Genomic DNA, 19,132 nt, shown 5'->3' on the forward strand with positions numbered 1-19,132 from the left:
ATCACTGGATCATCAGATTATAGTGTAATACATTTTGTTCTATTAAAAGTATTTTCCACCAGTAAACATGAAATTATTATTACTATGAATGATTTATCATTTATTTATTTTTTGCTGTGGTAATTTGGCATGAACTGCAAGCCATTCTTTTATATAAAAATAATTTAAAAAAAATACATATTTAAAAAAAAAAAATGGCTACCCAGCTTTTGAGCTATAAATATCAATTACATTTCCATTAAAAAGTATTTTATAGATATTGCTGTGGTGGATTTACATTTGTATGCAAGTTACTAATCCTTTAAATGAATATATTTGAATGGTTATCTTTAAATTACTCGGTGGGTGAACTGCTCAAAGAGAAATATCTACCAATTAAATATTTCAGAGCATAACTAGAAAAATAACTGTTCATTATAGAAATCTAACATCTTTTAAAGGGTTACCCAATAATGAAAAAAAATGTCATCAATTACTCGTTCCAAAGCCATAAGACTTTCATTTATCTACACCATTTGTCACTTCAAAAAGTTCATAAAGAGATCACAAAACTAATCCATATCTGGACTGAACAGACTTGATCGCTTTATACAACGAACAGATTGAATATAGGCTTTTATTCATATATAAATATTGATCAGCGAACATAAACAGAAGCTCAACCGTGCATGCTTGATGCGCGAGAACAAACCTCAGTGGTTCTCGCGGAAGCTCAGACATCTTAAGCCAAGTTTACACTACAGGACTTTAAACATCAGCAGATCGCTGTGCTGTTCAGACTACGTGACTTGAAATGGTTGTGGTGTTCACACTACGTGACACTATGTAAATGATCTGCAACAGGATGTTACACACACTACATGAGCTGACGACAACTGTCACCCAACAACTTTTTTTGAAAATGGATGTTGGGAGGAAATTAGATTAATTTTTGAATTAAATTTAATTAAAATTAAAATAACCCTTTCACACATAACTTTAAAACATTCTGGCTGACCTCCCAGAGTTAAGGCGTTATTTTAGAACGTTTCCCTTTATTGTTTCCTAGACGACGCATCATGCTGGTCACGTGACAAACCGCGACCAGCCGGCCACACTGTATGACAGATGTATTGCTTTTCTCACCTATCTGATATTCCGATTCTTAAATATGTGCAAGTGAGTGTTTTGTCACTATATAACCTATATAATAACCTTGATCTTAATATATAACTTGAATTCATCCATTTGTCCTGAAATACATGTGGCCGGTGAACTGGGAGAACAATAGAGTGAGTGAGCTTTATAGTTACTTACACAATGTGTATCTGATCTGAATAAATGTTGGCAAATTATATTTGAATGGATTGTTATTGCTGCTTCTATAGACATCAGTTCATATTTCATTGGCTGCTGCGTCGCAACACGTGACACCACAGGATATCAAGTCGGCCGATAGCTCCAGATATTTAGCATGCTAGATATTTGTCTGGCGTCAGCGAGGTGTACCACTTGCAGTACACTATGGGTTCAAATGTACTTTAAGTGGAATCTAAATACATTTTTTAAATGCAGAGATAGTACATTAAAAGCACATTTTAATTCATATTTCATGCTGTCTCAAAATAGCACAGTTGAGTACACTTAGATGTTTTTAAGATGATCTTAAAAAGTACTAAAGAAGAATTTTCAGTATATTAAGTACAAAATTAGTGCACGAAAATAGAGCACTTTAAGTATATTATAGAAATGTACTTTTTTTTCACCTGGGTTGCACTGCGTCAAGGTTGCTTTGGGAACAATAATGCCCAAAAGCCATACTTACAAGTTCCTGAAATTAAGGCCTTGGAGGTCGCCATACTCCTAATAGAATGAGCTCTGAGTGCCAAAGGTGATATCTGGCCAGAGACCTCATAAGCAAGAGAAATAGGCTCAACTATCCACTTGCTGACTGTCTGTTTGGATGTAAGAGCCCCTTTTTAAGCGATCCAAAGCAGACAAATAGCTGATCGGTTTTCCTCCACAGGGCAGCTCTGTGGACATAAGTATCCAGCACTCTCACTGCACACACAAGGTTCAGCTTTTCCTGGTCCTGATCTCTTAAAGGAGGAGGGCAGAAGGCTTGCAAAACAATAGGCCCTGGAACATTGGTTGGCACCTTAGAGACATAGCCCAGCTTTGGGTAAAGGAGTGCCTTGACCATCCCTGATACCAACAAGGCCTGGAGATCTCCTACTCTTTTAAGAGAAGATATGGCTAGCAAGGACACTGTTTTTAAGGCCAGAAACATTTCTGGAACAGTATCAAGGGACTCAAAGGGAGCCGCAGATAAACCTTCTAGCACAATAGCCAGGTCCCAAGCTGGAACTCTAGTGCCAGAGCTCAAAGCGCCACAAAAGAAACATGTCACCACCGGGTTCCTCCCCACAGATACACAACCCAATAGAACATGGTAAGCAGCTGTGGCCACCATATAAACCTTTAGTGTGGACGGAGATAGCCCTGCAGAAAAACGATTTTGCAGAAACTCTAGCACTGAATCAACCGGACAACCAAGTGGATCCCACTGATGCATTCTGCACCAAGAAGTGAAGACTCTCCACTTTAGGGCATAAAGTTTCCTCTTGGATAGAGCTCTCAAGTGAAATATGGTCTCCACAACCTCTAAAGAAGTCTATGAAATGGGCCCCATCAGAGGCCAAACCCTCAGGTTCCATATCTCTGGGTGGGGGTGAAGGATCATGCCTCCCGCTTGAGACAGAAGGTCCCTCCTGACCAGAATCTCCAAGGAAGAACCGTAGAGGAGGGACACTACTAGTAGTAGACTTAAGGGGATCACACACTGGACGCGAAGCTCAGCGCCGCGCCGCGCCACGTCTTTGAAATTGGAACGCACTGTTTTCTATGACTGTACACACTGGCAGGGACATTCGGTCCCCACTCCCCTGCTGGCCTGCACTCACATTGCACTTAACGTGCCGGAGCATGCTTACGTCATATTTGATGCAACTTTTTGTATGGGAGAAAACAGGAAGAAAAGCACTTTCGCTAAGATACTGCCAAACAGATCTATCATTTATGCTGCTCAGCAATTTTCACTTGCACATATCAGAGGATTATTACGAAGGCAGCTGACATTAATGGAGGAATTTTCAGCTTTTCTCGCAAACTACAATTCCTGTTCATCAATAAGGTGAGAACCAGAACTGTAATAAACACAAATACACTTAAATTAAATAAATTAATTGAAAAGTGTACTATCCAAGTAGTGATAAAGATGTTTGCTGTCATATGTTTGACAGTAGCGCACATAAAAGTAGTAGCTGTTCTGTATTCCGGTGCGGTTAGCGATCACACTGCATGTGTACCGCGCTCAAGCCCAACTGAACCGTGCTCTGTGGGTCAAACGTGCTCGGCCACGGTTTAGATTGCGTATTGTGAGCACACCCTTATTCCGTCCAGGCGGACCTTCTCCTGAACTCCTAGGAGCAGAGCAATCAGGGGAAAAGCTTACAGACCTAGCCTTGGCCATGTCTGTACCATAGCGTCCAGCCCCAGTGTGTCAGGGAGAACCAAAGTGGACAGTGCGTTGTATCCTGAGACGCAAAAAAGATCCACTTCTGCTTGGCCATAAACCTCCCATATATGCTCCACCACCTCGGGGTGAAGTCTCCATTCTCCGGCCCTCAGCCCCTGTCTCGACAGCGATGTCTGCTCCTATGTTTTGGTCCCCCGGGATGTATAATGCTCTCAGAGAGAGCAACTTCTCTAGGGACCACAGGAGGACCTAGTACGCAAACGCAGACCCCCCTGATGATATATGTAAGAGACCACATGATAACAATGAGCTTCTATCACAGGACCCTGGGCCAAGAACCAAGGCTTCCTCCATATAACCAAGCCACAGAGACACCTGCGCATGACCTTGATCATACGAAGTGGGTTCCCCCTTGGTGAAAACCCTTTGGTCTTGAACCACCACTGTAAGGGTCTCATGTACAGCAGGCCAAAAGGTATCACATTGGATATAGCTGCTATCAGACCCAACAGTCTCTGAAACTGTCTCACAGTGCCTAGCTTAGCTTTATCCCTTTACGACTGTGAGGAAGAGAAAAGATAAGTGGTCCTCTGAGCTGAAGAAAGCACACTCTTCTTGGCATTCAGTCTCAACCCCAACTTTTTCATGTGGGTGAGAATGACATTTTGATGCTGAACCGCCATCCGCTCTGACTGCTCTAGAATAAGCCAGTTGTCTATTTAGTTCAGAATGTGAATTCCTTGCAGTCTGAGCGGCGCCAGAGCTGCATCCATGCATTTCGTGAACGTGCGGGTTGATAGAGCTAGACTGAAAGGAAGAATCCGATACTGGTATGCTTCAACCCCGAAAGCAAAACTCAGGAACTTCCTGTGTTGTGCAAGGATGGAGACATTGAAGTATGTGTCCTTTAGATCTATCGTGACAAACCAGTCCTCAGATCAGATCTGAGTCATGATCTGCTTCAAAGTCAACATCTTGAACTTGAGCTTCTTGACTGAACGATTCAGATGACGAAGATCTAATATAGGACGCAACCCTCTATCCTTCTTGGGAAAAATGAAGTACCGCTGTAAAATCTGGACTCTCTGTCAGGCGGAGGAACCTGTTCAATAGCTTCCTTTGCTAATAGAGATTTTACTTCTTGTTCTATCACCAGAGCCTGGATGCAAGCCTGATGCAACGTATTGTGGTGAACCTTGGGTCAAAAGCTTGCTGAAATCCGCTGCACCTCGAGGCACCAGGGGTGGCGGGGTTGGCAGAACTGCCTCCTGAGGGCACCGAAGTGGCGCCGGCACCGTATAATGAGGTGTACACTGCTCCACCCCAGAAGGGGCTGCCCTCAGAAGTCTGACGCCACTGGCATCAGGACTTCTTTTTAGCGGAACGGTCCTCAGATTCACCTTCCCCACCCCCATGATTTCTATGGAGGGGTACATGAAGCGACACTCTCTTATGACAATGTCACACAGGATAGTTGTGTCCTGTACAAGGAGCTTGACGGCTGGGGCTGCTCACACCCAGCAGCCCCAGAGGGTTGGGGACGGTGAGGGAGGAAGTGCTTGAATGCTGCCGCCTACTTTTTGGCCTCCTGAAACCTTTTGACGACCATATTCATGGTGTTGCAAAAGCGGAGCATCAAGCAGAAAGGCTCTGTCTTTCTCTTTTATTTCAGACAGATTAAGCATAGGCCACCCAATAGCTCTAGCGGTCTCCTTGGTGGCCCAGAGAGACAAATCTGTGACCCGATGAAATTCTTGAACTGCGTTGGGCCTTACCCCACTCACCATAATCCAGGTCCCTCAGCAGAATAGACATTGTGTGCAGACATGCGTCACATACACTTTACCCACTAGCACTGAAGATGTTCTTAGGGGCTTAGTGGGCAGCGTTGGGGCCTTCAGGGATGATGCTGAACTCGGACACAGATAGCTTGCAAGCGTCTGTTCCACCTTAGGCATCGCCCCATAGCCATACACTTTCAACCCCCTTATATCTGAATAAACATGCACTTGGGGGCTGAAAGGACGGAACGAGTATGGCTTGATCCTTGACATTGATATTTCTTTGTGGAGGTCGGGAAAGAACGGAAGGCCCCGTGGTGGAGGTACGGGGGAAATTTTTGTTGACAGAAAGCGGTCATCCAGTTTGCTTTTCGGACGAGCACCCTGTTTCTCAGCTTGCCAATCGATGTTTAACTTTGAGACAGCATGAGTAACAACATCCACCAGCTCCTCGTATGCTGGGGATGGAAGTGGTGAACCTTCTATATCCCTAGCCTCAATGCTCAACACATCCACCTCCTCAGAGCTGGATAGCTGAAGCACCGGGCTCTCTCCCTGTGTGGAAGAAGCCACAGCACAGGCTTTCAATCCCAGCAAGAGAGCGCTGGATCCCCCAGGTGAAGGCAGAGAAAAGGCAGTGCCCATCTCTAACCCCTCTTAGAGATCCATTTGTGAAACCCACAATTTCAGCTTCCTTGCTGCCTCGGCAGCAGCGGGGCCAGAACCGCAGGGAATGTGAGCCTGATCACTCTCCTCGAAGAGTGACTTGACGCAGTGCGAGTTCCCTCGAAAGGGAACGTGCTGCGTGACACACAGGAATGAACCTCAATTGGTTCTCACATGTCAAGCAAGCATGCTTGAGCTTCCATTTACCAAAACTGATGTGTGCATTGATGAATGTATATATGTGAATAAAAGCCTAAATTCAATCTGTTCATCACATTAAATGATTGAGTATCTTCAGATAATTTGGACTAAACTGCTCGATACATATGGATTAGTTTTACGATCTCTTTATGAATTTTTGAAGCGTCGAAGTGGTAGTTGCGTAGACTGTCAATGGAGGGACAGAAATCTCTCAGATTTCATTAAATATCTATATTTGTGTTCCGAAGATGAACTAAAGACTTATGTGTTTAGAACAACATGAGGGTGAGTAAATGATGACAGAATTTTCATTTTTGGGAGAACTAACCCTTTAAGATTGTAATATTTCAATGAGTTGAGGTCTGGAAATGATTACTTTAAAATCCAAATATTGAAATGTACTATGGTGCTATTAAAATGTACATGTACATGTACCCCAATAGTACCAATGTATTCTTTGAAGCTTCTTTGTGTACCATGGTAATGATTCAGTAAAAATGAAAATTCTGTCATAATTTACTCACAATCATGTTGTTCCTAACCTGCATGACTTTCAATCTTTGCGCCCAACAAGAATATATTTTGATTAATGTTGGTAACCAGCGTTGTTGACCATTGACTTCTATTGAATGGACAAAAAACACTGAGCCATTTCTCAAAATATCTTCTTTTATGTTCCACAAAAGAAGAAATGTCATTTGGAACAACAACTAACTCTTTAAAAGACTGCTTCCCTCATCAGAGTGTGTTTTTGTGCTTTGTGTAAGTCAAAACTCAAGATAAGGGACATATTTTAAGAACGGATGTAAACTACACTGTGCTGGTCTTAAGAGGAACTCCTTAAATTGAGGTCAGTGTAACCAGTCAAAATGCTCCACTTAATGGCCAAATTATACTGAAACATCACTGCTTATACTAACTGTAGCTTAGCTTCTCCACACTCACCTTATGCAGAACTTCTCTGTGTTCGTAGTGGCCGACCACAGAACTGACTAGGCTGCAGAATCCGTCCACTCTACGACGAGTGTCTCTATCTCGGGCTTCTTTAGTGTGCAGGCTGCAGGTAGCCCTCTGCTGCAGCCGTTGGCTCATGATGTCTGCAGAACATTCCAGAAACAGAACAATGTCGGGCTGCCCCATCTGAAACACAAACCCACAAACTGTCAGATCAGGTGCAGTGACACAATTTACTGTGATTGAAGGTGTTAACACAGATAAGAGGCTGAATTCTGTAGGAGTTAAAGGTATAGATTGTCCAAAGAAGCCAATGCTGTCATCATTTACTCAAACTATAAACCTATATGGCATTCATTCTTAGTTCATCACAATCTCACATAGTAATCATATATAGTAAACATGATTAAAGTAATCATATTATAATAATTGAAGTATATAATTATAAATAATCTCTTATTTACATTGTCTCTACACTTTGTTATATTGAGAGGATTTGCATGCATGCTGAACTCAGCACTGAACAAAAACTCTGAACAAAAAGCTTTTGACCACTGGCCACGTCATGAAATCAACAGATATGTCTGTGATTGGCTACATTGCTCAACACTGCAAAACACAAAGCAAACCTGAGTTGAGAATTCTGGTGTAATGGCATCAAATAAATTTTCATTCAAATCACAGTGATTTCAGGAGAAAAAAATTCATGTGGAATTTTTGCATTCATAAAAGAAAAAAGAGCACACTACTAGCCATCACTGTGACCAAACAAAGTTCAATTACATATATATATTTTCATATATTCATTTTGATGCACAGAAGCAGGTACAGCCAATCATGTGTCTAACTCATGAAAGAAGTGATGCAGAAGAACAGACTGCCTTACGGAAAGCTGTTAGTTGGCCTTTATTTACCCACCCAGAGCCGTGTGGAGTACGTTTATGATGAATGGATGCACTTTCTCGAGCTTCATACTCATTGGTCCCACTCACTGCCATTATAAGCTTGGACGCATCAGGATATTTATTAATATAACTTCAATTGTGTTCATCAGAAAGAAGAAAGCCATATACACCTCGGATGGCTTGAGGGTGAGTAAATCTTGGGGTAATTTTCATTTTAAAGTGAACTAATCCTTTAAACATGCTTGCTTTATGTGGATGAACATGCTCATGTTCTTGCTCATCAAGCAAGGACATTTGAGGTTCCGTTCTGACAGACCTCTACAATTTAAAAATTGTTTCTTCTGTGCCAGTGAGCATGTACCATTAGTGTGTTAAACAAATCAAAATTTAACACAAATCTTTGGAAATCTTGCCCTCTGAAGTAGCTCTCAAATCTCATTTGTGCATATTTCCTGTCATGTTTGGAAACAAAGTGACTGGCATCACTGATATTATACCTGGTTGTACTCAAATGTAAATGACATTTGAGAGCTGCAGTGGAGGGAAGATTTTCAGCAAATGATACAGGATTTACCACCTGTATCTGAAAGAACGCTATCATATGGCTCTGAAAGACCTGGAATCTGCTTTTGTGGTTGTGAACACTTTTCAAAAGGTCTTCTTTTTGTGTTTTACAAAACAAAGATAGTCATATGGCTTTAAAACAACATGAAGAAAATTTTCACAAAATTTTTCATTTTGAGAAACTTCCATTGCAGAATATTTCCATAACAACTTTCTGTCTTTGTGCCAACATAATACAGCAACTGTGTTTTAGTGTTTGTTGCGAAATTGGAATATTGTGAAAAACATTTGCGAATAAAGCACAGTTCTTCTGTCACTTCCTGATAAACTAGCGCTAAATACAACTAAGAAAAATGGAAGTTGCTGCAGTAGGAGAAATATATACAGCCTGGTCTCATTGTAAATACGTAGGTATTAATACATAACTTTCATAGACACAGAACGTACATTTTTGTATGTTTAGAAAGGTGCTGAAACGTACAATATTGATGTATTTATAGCACTAAAACGTAAAAACGTCAAATATTTACGAATCTTTCATGTCATAAATATATATGTATAATTTCCCTTTTATCATTTTGTAGATAAATGTATGATCCCTATCTTACCCCATCTTAAACCTAAACATACCCATTTTATACAGAATGTTAAAAGAATAAAACATAATGGACAGAAATGTGTAGTAAAATGACAATTTTAGTAAAAATATACCATTAAAACGATATTTTGAGCCGCTAATCCTACACCTAAACCTACCCATAACCATTTTTTAAAACTATTCTGTTATAAATAAAAGAATAACAGACAAACAAGCGTAATCACAATAATTTATTTCATTATTATTTGTTCTCGAGGGCGCAACTTTCAAATTTGAATCATAACTAGCGCGGGCTTTGACTGTGACGGTCACTGCTGAGAATGAAGATAAAGATCGCCGGATTAAGGGCTCAATTTGGACCTGTTCCTTACAATCATATGAATTCTAAAGATTTGGAGTACAGCGAACAAATAAAATTGATGTGATTTGTGAATTTATGTTGTGCTTTGGTGTATCTTATGATTATATTGTCAGTCGCTGCATAGGAGAAAACGCCTTCTGTGTCGCACAGCAAACAAACTAAATATTACAAAATGGTTAAAAAATTACAGAAATGTTATTCATTTTAAGGTTTTAAAGTGTAGTCTTAATTAACATTATGTAATCCGAAGAAACGAGTTTGCAGCACAAGTCACGAACAGAAATGTTATTTCATATTAAGTAGATGAGTAAACGGCATTCAATAAATTAGACTAAAAACATGTATTGATATGACAATTGAATGCAACAAATTTCAAACACGATTTTAATATTAATACATGGGAATTCATACACATTCACACTTGGATACGTAAATAATTTGTGCTTTATTGCTGTTAATACGCAAGTATTAAGTTTTAGTGCCATAAATACGTCAATATTTAACGTTTTTGTGTGTATGAAAACTTAAGTAAATGTACGTGTGGTAGAACCACACTTTATGTAAAAATACACACATATTCTCATGAGATCACGTTGGTATATAATAATTTTGTATATAATAAATTACTTGTGTCTCAGAGCTTTCAGACAAAATGCAATATAGTTATCTTGCTCTCTGAGGCGGATACCTGCTGTTTGGAAACACAGTCATGTAAGACTTGTGGGAGGTAATTATACTGAACCATTTTGATGATAGACTTTGTTTAGGCATTTCAGAACAACCAAAACAACATTTCAGATGCTGTGCAATGAAATCCGTCCGCTGGTTAGTCCAGTTATGCCGTCCCATTGCAAAGTCAGGTCTTTTTTGATGCACATCAAGGAATTTGTTGTTTCCATCGTAGTTTATGTGCATGCTTTCTTATCGGATAAAAAGTTTATCTGACTCAATTGAGCGCACATGTTTTTTATGCACGTTTATATAAAAATTGGTGGATGGAAACATAGCAAACATAGCATAGTCCTTCCATGAAGAGCACTGACCTTGGTTTCATATTCTTGTGCCTGCTTCACATTCTTTGGGAAGCCAGTGACCAGGAAGCCCTTCCCCTGACGCACAGTAGAAGCCATGGCCTCGCACAACAGATCCAGCAGTGTGTCCTTAAACACACCCAAACAGAAGAGAAAAACAGATGAACACTCTCATAGAGATATACAATCTATGAGAATGGCTGGATGCATAAGAACATGCACACACACATTAGATGAGAAGTGAGAAGTCTCATGTCTGAGACGACAAAAAGTAGTTCACAACAAATGTTAATGACAGTCATGTTGCTAAGCAACACCATTGCAACATAAATCATCTGATTAAGTCTGAATCTCTCTGAGCCACATGCTTAAACCTCAGCAAATAAAACACACAACAACAAGAGCCTGAGCTCTAAATGATGAAACAAGCTGACCCCATCCCACTACTGACAAAAAAAAAAGAAAGAAGTGTAGACACTGAAACGACTGGTTAATTAAATGTGTTTGTAAATGTCTGATGGTGGAATATACTTTATAATGATGTACCAGTCCCCATGCAGAGAAAAAAAACCCTCCTTCCTCCTTCCATTCTTGACATAGCACAGAATCTGAATCTACTGTATCTAATGGTAATACATATGTTCATGTAGCATAGAAGTTGGACTCAATGAAAGATATAGTTGTCTGGGTTTCTCTTATTTGAAGACTAGTTTGATGCTGATAGCATTACCTTTACATCAGCGTGTTAGCATAACCATCAATGAAGCCTTTAAAAGACTTGCAAGATTTTAAAAGTCTTAGGATGGATGTCCACTGTCCTGTCGATTTTAGCTCCATCCCTAATCAAACACACCTGCCTGTAATTTTAAAGTAATCCTGAAGATTTCAATTTGATTAGGGGCGTTTTGATTAAACACTTAAACAGTGAACCTCCAGAGTTATTGGACTGGAGGCATTGATCTCTTACTTTTCCCTATCACTTCTTGTCCCTTGTTAAAAAATTTAATAAATTTATAGTTCAGTTATGAAACTCTTGCAAGTAGCTGATTGGTTCTTCCAAGCCAACAGGACAGCCAAGCTCAGTAATATGTGCCATGAGAATTGTCTTAAGCCGTCCTCCTCCCCAGCACCACCTGTCTAGATCCTCTATGGGTTCTTCCTACTTTACCTTGCAGCAGCCGCATGTTTCCTAATTCCTGAAATTCTGAGCATGTTTTAGCAGTAAGTTGCCAGCTACAGTGGTGTAGCAGTACTAGTTTGTACTAGATTAATCCTACTTACACTGACAAAATTACCTTTTAGCAGATAAACACATTTAAACTTTACAGTCTTTTTATTCTGGGAAAATTTACCAAAATATTGCAAATGCTTAAGGAATGCTTCTGGAAAATTCCAGCATCACAGTAAAAGTAAAAGTGTGTCCAAGCAATCAAAACAAGACGCAGGACTTTTTTTTTTTTTTTTAATTGCTTGGATTCTATTTACTTTGTAGCCCCACATTTTGTCCAAGAAAAATGTTCTTTAGATTCAACTGTCGGTTTTCGACAACATGAAGATGAAAATATCTTTGTTGTGCTATACGTTGGTAAAATCTTTGGCTGTGCATTCTTTTTCTTTTACCAAAAGCCAATTGTTTGTGTAGTGCATGTCCAGATTTATTAAATTTGTGTCTTCATAGTACAAGCTGTCATTTGCCTCTTTTTTCTAAAAGGCCATTTTTTTTGAAGGAAGACCTTAGATACACTATATTGCCAAAGGTTTTGGGACGCCTGCCTTTATGTGCACATGAATTTAATGAAATCCCATTCTTAATTTGTAGGGTTTAATATGGAGTTGGCCCACCCTTTGCAGCTATTACAGCTTCAACTCTTCTGGGAAGGCTTTCCACAAGGTTTAGGAGTGTGTTTATGGGAATTTTTGACCATTCTTCAAGAAGCGCATTTGTGAGGTCAGGTAGTGATGTTGGCGAGAAGGCCTGACTCGCATTCTCCTCTCTAATTCATCCCAAAGGTGTTCTATCGGTTTGAGGTCAGGACTCTGTGCAGGCCAGTCAAGTTGTATTAGTTTTATTCCCAATTGCTTCCCCTTTGTTATGATACCACTAACAGTTGACCGTGGAATATTTAGTAGTGAGGAAATTTCACGAATGGACTTATTGCACAGGTGGCAACCTATCATGGTACCACACTTGTGTATGTCTGTAGAAGCAGTCTGCATGCCTAGGTGCTTGATTTTATACACCTGTGGCCGTGGAAGTGATTGGAACACTTGAATTCAATGATTTGGAGGGGTGTCCCAATACTTTTGGCAATATAGTGTATGTCCCAGGCCAACTTTCTGCTTCAATAGGAAATATGCCAACCCAGGAAAGAAAACTACAAATGCAAATTAATTTACATAGCTATATAAAAATACATACACATTCTCTCCTTTAAAAGTTAAAGGTGCAGTGTTTAAATTTTAGCGGCATCTAGCAGTGAGGTTGCGAATTGGTAAGTCCACCACCCACCCCTCCCTTTGAAGAACAGAGAAGCTACAGTGGCCAACACAGGACAAAGATGTCGTCATCTGAGACAGAAGAGAGTAGCCAGTCAAGCAATGAGGTTTCTTCTTACTTCTACCAAAGAACGGTCTCTGCTTCTAATAAACCAGACGACTACTACTACTACTACTACTACTATTAATACTACTTCTTTGTGGGTATTCGAAGTAGTGATGATGCAAGCTGCCTCTAAAAATACCAGCGAAGAACAAGAAGAACAACATAGTGACGAAATGCACTCTGTAGAACAGTTTGTCCATTTAGGGCTACTGTAGAAACATGCCGACGCAAAATGGCGACTTAACATGTAAAGGGATCCATGGTGTATGTAGACAGAAGTGGCTCATTCTAAGGTAATACAAACATAACGATTCATTATGTAAGGTCTTTATACACCACTGAAAACATAGTTATGTGTATTAAATTGCATTTCTGTCAATAGATCCTCCTAAAATTTACACAATGCACCTTTAAAAGCACTGAGAAGCGTTTTGAAATAGTGTGTCTTCCTGTGTTTGTTCCACAAGCATTAAATCCAGTGAAGGAGAAGCTGATCATTGTAATTTTCGGTAATGGACTTTAACGAGATTGTGCACCTCAGGAAGCTGCTCTCCTCTTTCCAGAAGGTCTCGGAGAAACCGTCCTCTCTCGCTGTGAGACTGCAACTCGCTGCACAGGATGTCCCCGGGATACAGGCGCTTCAAACTGTACCGCTCCTCTATTTTCTCTGACTGAAGAGCTTTCCCCGATCCCGGCCCACCTGGTCAGAATGATAAAGTTGAGAATAAATCTATAATGAAAAACTGTAAAGAAAATGGATGGGAGAGATTGTTCTAAATACTGGGGAACAAGGGCCACATCCCCAGTAATTGACTGTCTTGGGAGATGTGAGATGGGTTATCAGTAGATATCTTATGGTTTGTACCTCACGCTATGCTCTAGCTCTCCCCGACCCTGCCATCTGACTGAACTCCCACAGGCCTTCATTAAGACTCTGCACACAGCTCAGGGCAGCCCTTATCTATCCAAACAGTCTACAACTAACAGATGTCGTCTATAACGCTGATGACGAGGATGTGGCAGCCATATTTTCAAACTTGTAAGAATGCTTCTGAAATATCCAAGCATCACTGCAAAAAGCAAAGGTGTTTTTGTTCCAACCAGCCAAAACAAGTGTCAGAACATTTTGTTTATTGCTTGGACTCTATTTACTGGATGGCCCCGGTGACCAACAAATCTCATTGTTTCAAAATCATGCTTAATATTGCTATCTGATCTAATGTTATAGTTGTTGCTATTTTCAATTTTAGTGTGGAATGACTGTTACTAATTTAACTTAATTCTAACTCTATTAAAATGTTTTGTTTTGTTTTTTCTCCACTGTCTAAGAATGAATTAAAGGTGCCCTCAAATGAAAAATTGAATTTATCTTGGCATAGTTAAATAACAAGAGTTCAGTACATGGAAATGACATACAGTGAGTCTCAAACTCCATTGTTTCCTCCTTCTTATATAAATCTCATTTGTTTAAAAGACCTCCGAAGAACAGGCGAATCTCAACATAACACCGACTGTTACGTAACAGTCGGGGTGTACGCCCCCAATATTTGCATATGCCAGCCCACGTTTCCAACATTATAAAAGGCATTAGACAAGGGCAGCCAGTATTAACGTCTGGATGTGCACAACCAAATCATCAGACTAGGTAAGCAAGCAAGAACAACAGCGAAAAATGGCAGATGGAGCAATAATAACTGACATGATCCATGATAACATGATATTTTTAGTGATATTTGTAAATGGTCTTTCTAAATGTTTCGTTAGCATGTTGCTAATGTACTGTTAAATGTGGTTAAAGTTACCATTGGTTATTACTGTATTCACGGAGACAAGAGAGCCGTCGCTATTTTCATTTTTAAACACTTGCAGTCTGTATAATGCATAAACACAACTTAATTCTTTATAAATCTCTCCAACAGAGTAGCATTAGCCGTTAGCCACGGAGCACTATCAAACTCATTCAAAATCAGAAGTAAACAATATAACAGTATACAATACTCACATAATCCGACACATGCATGCCGCATGCATGACGAACACTTTGTAAAGATCCATTTTGAGGGTTATATTAGCTGTGTAAACTTTGTTAAGGCACTGTTTAAGGCAAGCACGAGCTCTGTGGGCGGAGAGCACGGGATTTAAAGGGGCCGCAGCATAAAATCGGCGCGTTTATAATGATGCCCCAAAATAGGCAGTTAAAAAAAATTCATTAAAAAAAAATCTATGGGGTATTTTGAGCTGAAACTTCACAGATACATTCAGGGGACACCTTAGACTTATATTACATCTTTTATAAACATAATCTAGGGCACCTTTAAATAGCCATTCATCATGAAAGAAGTCTCATGCAGTCAAACCAAAATTTATTCAGACACCTTGAACATTTCATTCATTAATCCAGTTTATTCACTATAGTTAAAAAAAAAAAAAAAAATGGTAATAAAATATGGCAAGATCTCAGAGTTAAACCATGTCAGAAAAAAATAATCTCAATTATGTCAGATAACACTTGATCAGGAAAACATGATCAGGTCAAAGTGTCTGAATATTTTTTGGATTACTGGTAGTCCACTATATGAAGAATTTTTGGGTATAATATGTCACAGTTTACTTTATTTTGCTATCCTCACTATAGTAAATTATAAATGAACTATAGTGTCCTGCACCCACTAGTAAAAATATACAAAAAAATATCCAAAATGTCTGAATAATTTTTGGTGTGACTGTATATTCTCCAAAACTGCGTTTATTTGATCAGACATGCAGTAAAACTTATATTATTATTATTACATATTAATAATATTATAATAATATTATAATATTATTACATATTTGAAAAATAGTTCTTTATTTTAATATATTTTAAAATGTGATTTATTTCTGTGGTCAGAGCTGAATTTTCAGCATCATTACTTCAGTCTTCAGTGTCACATGGTCCTTAAATTATTCTAACATGATGATTTGCTGCTCAAGAAACATTTCTTATTATTATCAGTGTTGTGAACAGTTAATATTTTGTAGAAACTGATACCTTTTTTTCAGGATTGTTTGATGAATAGAAAGTTCAAAGAACAGCATTTATTTGAAATCAAAATCTTTTATAAATGTGTTTACTGTCACTTTTGATCAATTTAATGCACCCTTGCTAAAAATATTGTTTTTATTTAAACCCAGTATTCCTTCCCACCCAAAAAAAACAAAAACAAAAAAACACTTGACCAACTGACCCCAAACTTTGAACTGTACTGTATATTAATAACAATGAAGAAAAAAAAAAAACATACATTTTTTAGCATCTCTAATATCTGATTAAAAAAAAAAAAAAAAAAAAAAAAATCCCGGCCATCCTTCTCAGTCGCTGTTTGTTTCTCAATCCTTCATATGTGAGCATCTCAATCAGGCTTGGAGTTGCCTCTTTCGACCTGTCCCTCCACTGCAGAAACCTTGTTTTATACACATATGAGGCAAAAAATTGTGCTTTTACCTTGTCAACATTTTTGTAAAACCTACTCTGAATTTCTCTGTTCTATTCTAGACTTCTGGGGGGGGAAAAAAAGAAAAAGAAAGAAAAAAAGAACATACTCTCAAAGGAGCCTTGAGTCTGACTATTAAATCTAATCTAATTCCTTTTTCCTGACAGGTACCATAGTGCAGACACAGTGCTAATACATTTTTCAGTAAGTCTTTAATGTGTCAGTTAGGGTGGTCAAGTGCACTCTAGAGCATAATTCACAATGCTATCAATCTCAGATCTGTCCATCTGACTATCAACACTCAACAGCCATATCCAAAACAATATTATAGGCATAACTACTGTACCAATCTGCTGATGCGACAGGACAGGAACACAGACTGTTTCCACCAGGTTCTTTTCAAAGGAACCAAATTGATTTCTTCATGTCTCTTTTAACCACAAAGAGATGTAAAGCTTGGCTTATAGTTCACTTCACTATGTCCCAGTAGCTAGAGCCTTTGAACAAACATGAGAGGAGGAAAGCCCCTAGCAAACAGTCTCATACCATCTTGACCGTCTGCTTTCTATTTATCCAGAACATGAGTCATTTTCAAATGAAGACTGCCAACAGTTTCAATTAAGAACCTTATGACACTTCCAAAGCTTTCACCTGCCCCCAATTTCACAGTTCATTATGTTGCTTGTGTGTTTGTGTCGCAAAAGAAACTTGGTAGATTGTGTTATTATGTCTGATCTAGCTGTGATATGTGTACTTTGCATCAAAATATTGGTTCCTGACCTGTTCTTCAGGGGGAAATGAAGGCACAATAAGACAGTGCATTCCATGTCTATAATGAAGATAATGTGCATTGAAAGTAATGTATAATGTGCTAATGCAGTTTTATCAGCTAACATACCAATCACAAAGATGACCTTTTGTTTCTTGGTCTCCACGGGAAAACCTGGTGGCATTTTGGAAAGAAAAAAACAAAACAATTATATTACAATCAGATAACAGCTTTATCATGTAATAATATAGCTTTGTCATGTCATGTGGTCCAATCAATGCTGGTAATTAATGAGAATAACAAAACACTTAAATTGCAGAGTTATCAGTAGCAAATAATAATATAATATAATATGTAAGCAATAAGGTACGAGAGGCTGTGCTGTATCATTTTGCTTCGTACCTAACAACGCCTTCAGCCGTGACTTATTCACGATATAGCACTAGCCTCGAGTACCTTACTGCTTTTATAAAACGGTTACCACACAATACAAATATTAAAGCCAAAAATATTCTTTCATGAAGTAAACTTTCACTAAAACCTTCCTTTCACCGGAAAAAATAGTCCCTGACTGTTAACAGCAACAGAAGTTTCATTATTAGGCCATTAGATGGCGACAAAGATTGTCTTTATGAGTGTGTCAGTCAGTAGCGAAGAATTTTACATTGAAAAGACTGAATTGTTGTGAACACGGAACAAGACACAACTGACAAATGCTTTTTTCGTCACTGTACAGACATACAGACTTTAGAGACATATTAGACATCTGGTACTGCCTAACAAGCATATTCTTTCATCAACAATATAACAAGAAATGAACACACATAAATACAGTACACAAAGATCAATTGATACTTTGCTCACTTTCTCCAATCGCCTCTGCATATCCAGCCACCTCTTCATCGGTCTGCCATAGAGAAAGACACATTAAGAAAAGGATTTAATTGACTTTTATAAAGATCACAGACATGTACAGGAAGACACTGATTTAATGTTCAAATGCCCCTTCAGAAATCCTCTGAATAACATGACATCCAAATCGCACAGTCTGACCTGCAATGAGCATTCACATTTTATCTGACCTAAGAATACTTACTGTTCATTTAAAATCTTCAATAAAGCTGCAATTTTTCATTTAAAAGTTGCTGAACTCACAAAACATGTCTCTAAAATAAATATATTAATCATTATATTTGGCACAAAGAAAATGAAGACTACAGCTGTGTCTCATTTCGAAGGCTGCGTCCTTCAGAGGTCGCATTTGTCGACTGCATCGAGGCTGCTTCATTTCAGTGAACTGACCACTACATTCCAAATTCATTAAGAAATTACAACAATTTATGGTTCACTAGGAATAACAGTCAATTTTATAATTGTTACTGTTCTGAAATAAGACTTCCTTTATGACAAATGCGGCCGACAAATGCGATCTCCGGAAGATGCAGCCTTTGAAATTAGAGACAGCATATTTTTTAGAACAGTTACCTTTTTTTTTTTTTTTTTGTATTTGTGTCATTATTTTCATAATTAAGCACCTCCCCCAAATTCTCATTACTCTAATGCAAAAAAGCCCATTGTCATTATTCTAACATGTTTTATATTATTATTATTATTATTATTATTATTATTATCATCATTAAAATAAATACTTAATTTGAATAAGATGCTTTAATGTTTTCAGCATTCAAGAATTTTATTTATTTATTTTTT

The 19,132-nt window shown here is 38.6% G+C and overlaps 1 protein-coding gene across 1 annotated transcript in view; it reads right to left on the minus strand.

Annotated features, from left to right (window-relative positions):
• ak5 (adenylate kinase 5) overlaps positions 1 to 19,132 on the minus strand; it is a 109,766-nt gene that overhangs the window by 852 nt on the left and 89,782 nt on the right. The window contains exons 9-13 of the mRNA XM_048162973.1: positions 18,287 to 18,329; positions 17,552 to 17,596; positions 13,717 to 13,880; positions 10,591 to 10,707; positions 7,111 to 7,305 (exon numbers count right to left, since the gene is read on the minus strand). Coding sequence (XP_048018930.1) covers positions 7,111 to 7,305; positions 10,591 to 10,707; positions 13,717 to 13,880; positions 17,552 to 17,596; positions 18,287 to 18,329 — 564 coding nt within the window. The remainder of the gene's footprint in view (positions 1 to 7,110; positions 7,306 to 10,590; positions 10,708 to 13,716; positions 13,881 to 17,551; positions 17,597 to 18,286; positions 18,330 to 19,132) is intronic.

This window comes from Megalobrama amblycephala, linkage group LG17 (genome assembly GCF_018812025.1).
Source record: "Megalobrama amblycephala isolate DHTTF-2021 linkage group LG17, ASM1881202v1, whole genome shotgun sequence".
In the NCBI taxonomy this organism is placed as follows: Eukaryota; Metazoa; Chordata; class Actinopteri; order Cypriniformes; family Xenocyprididae; genus Megalobrama; species Megalobrama amblycephala.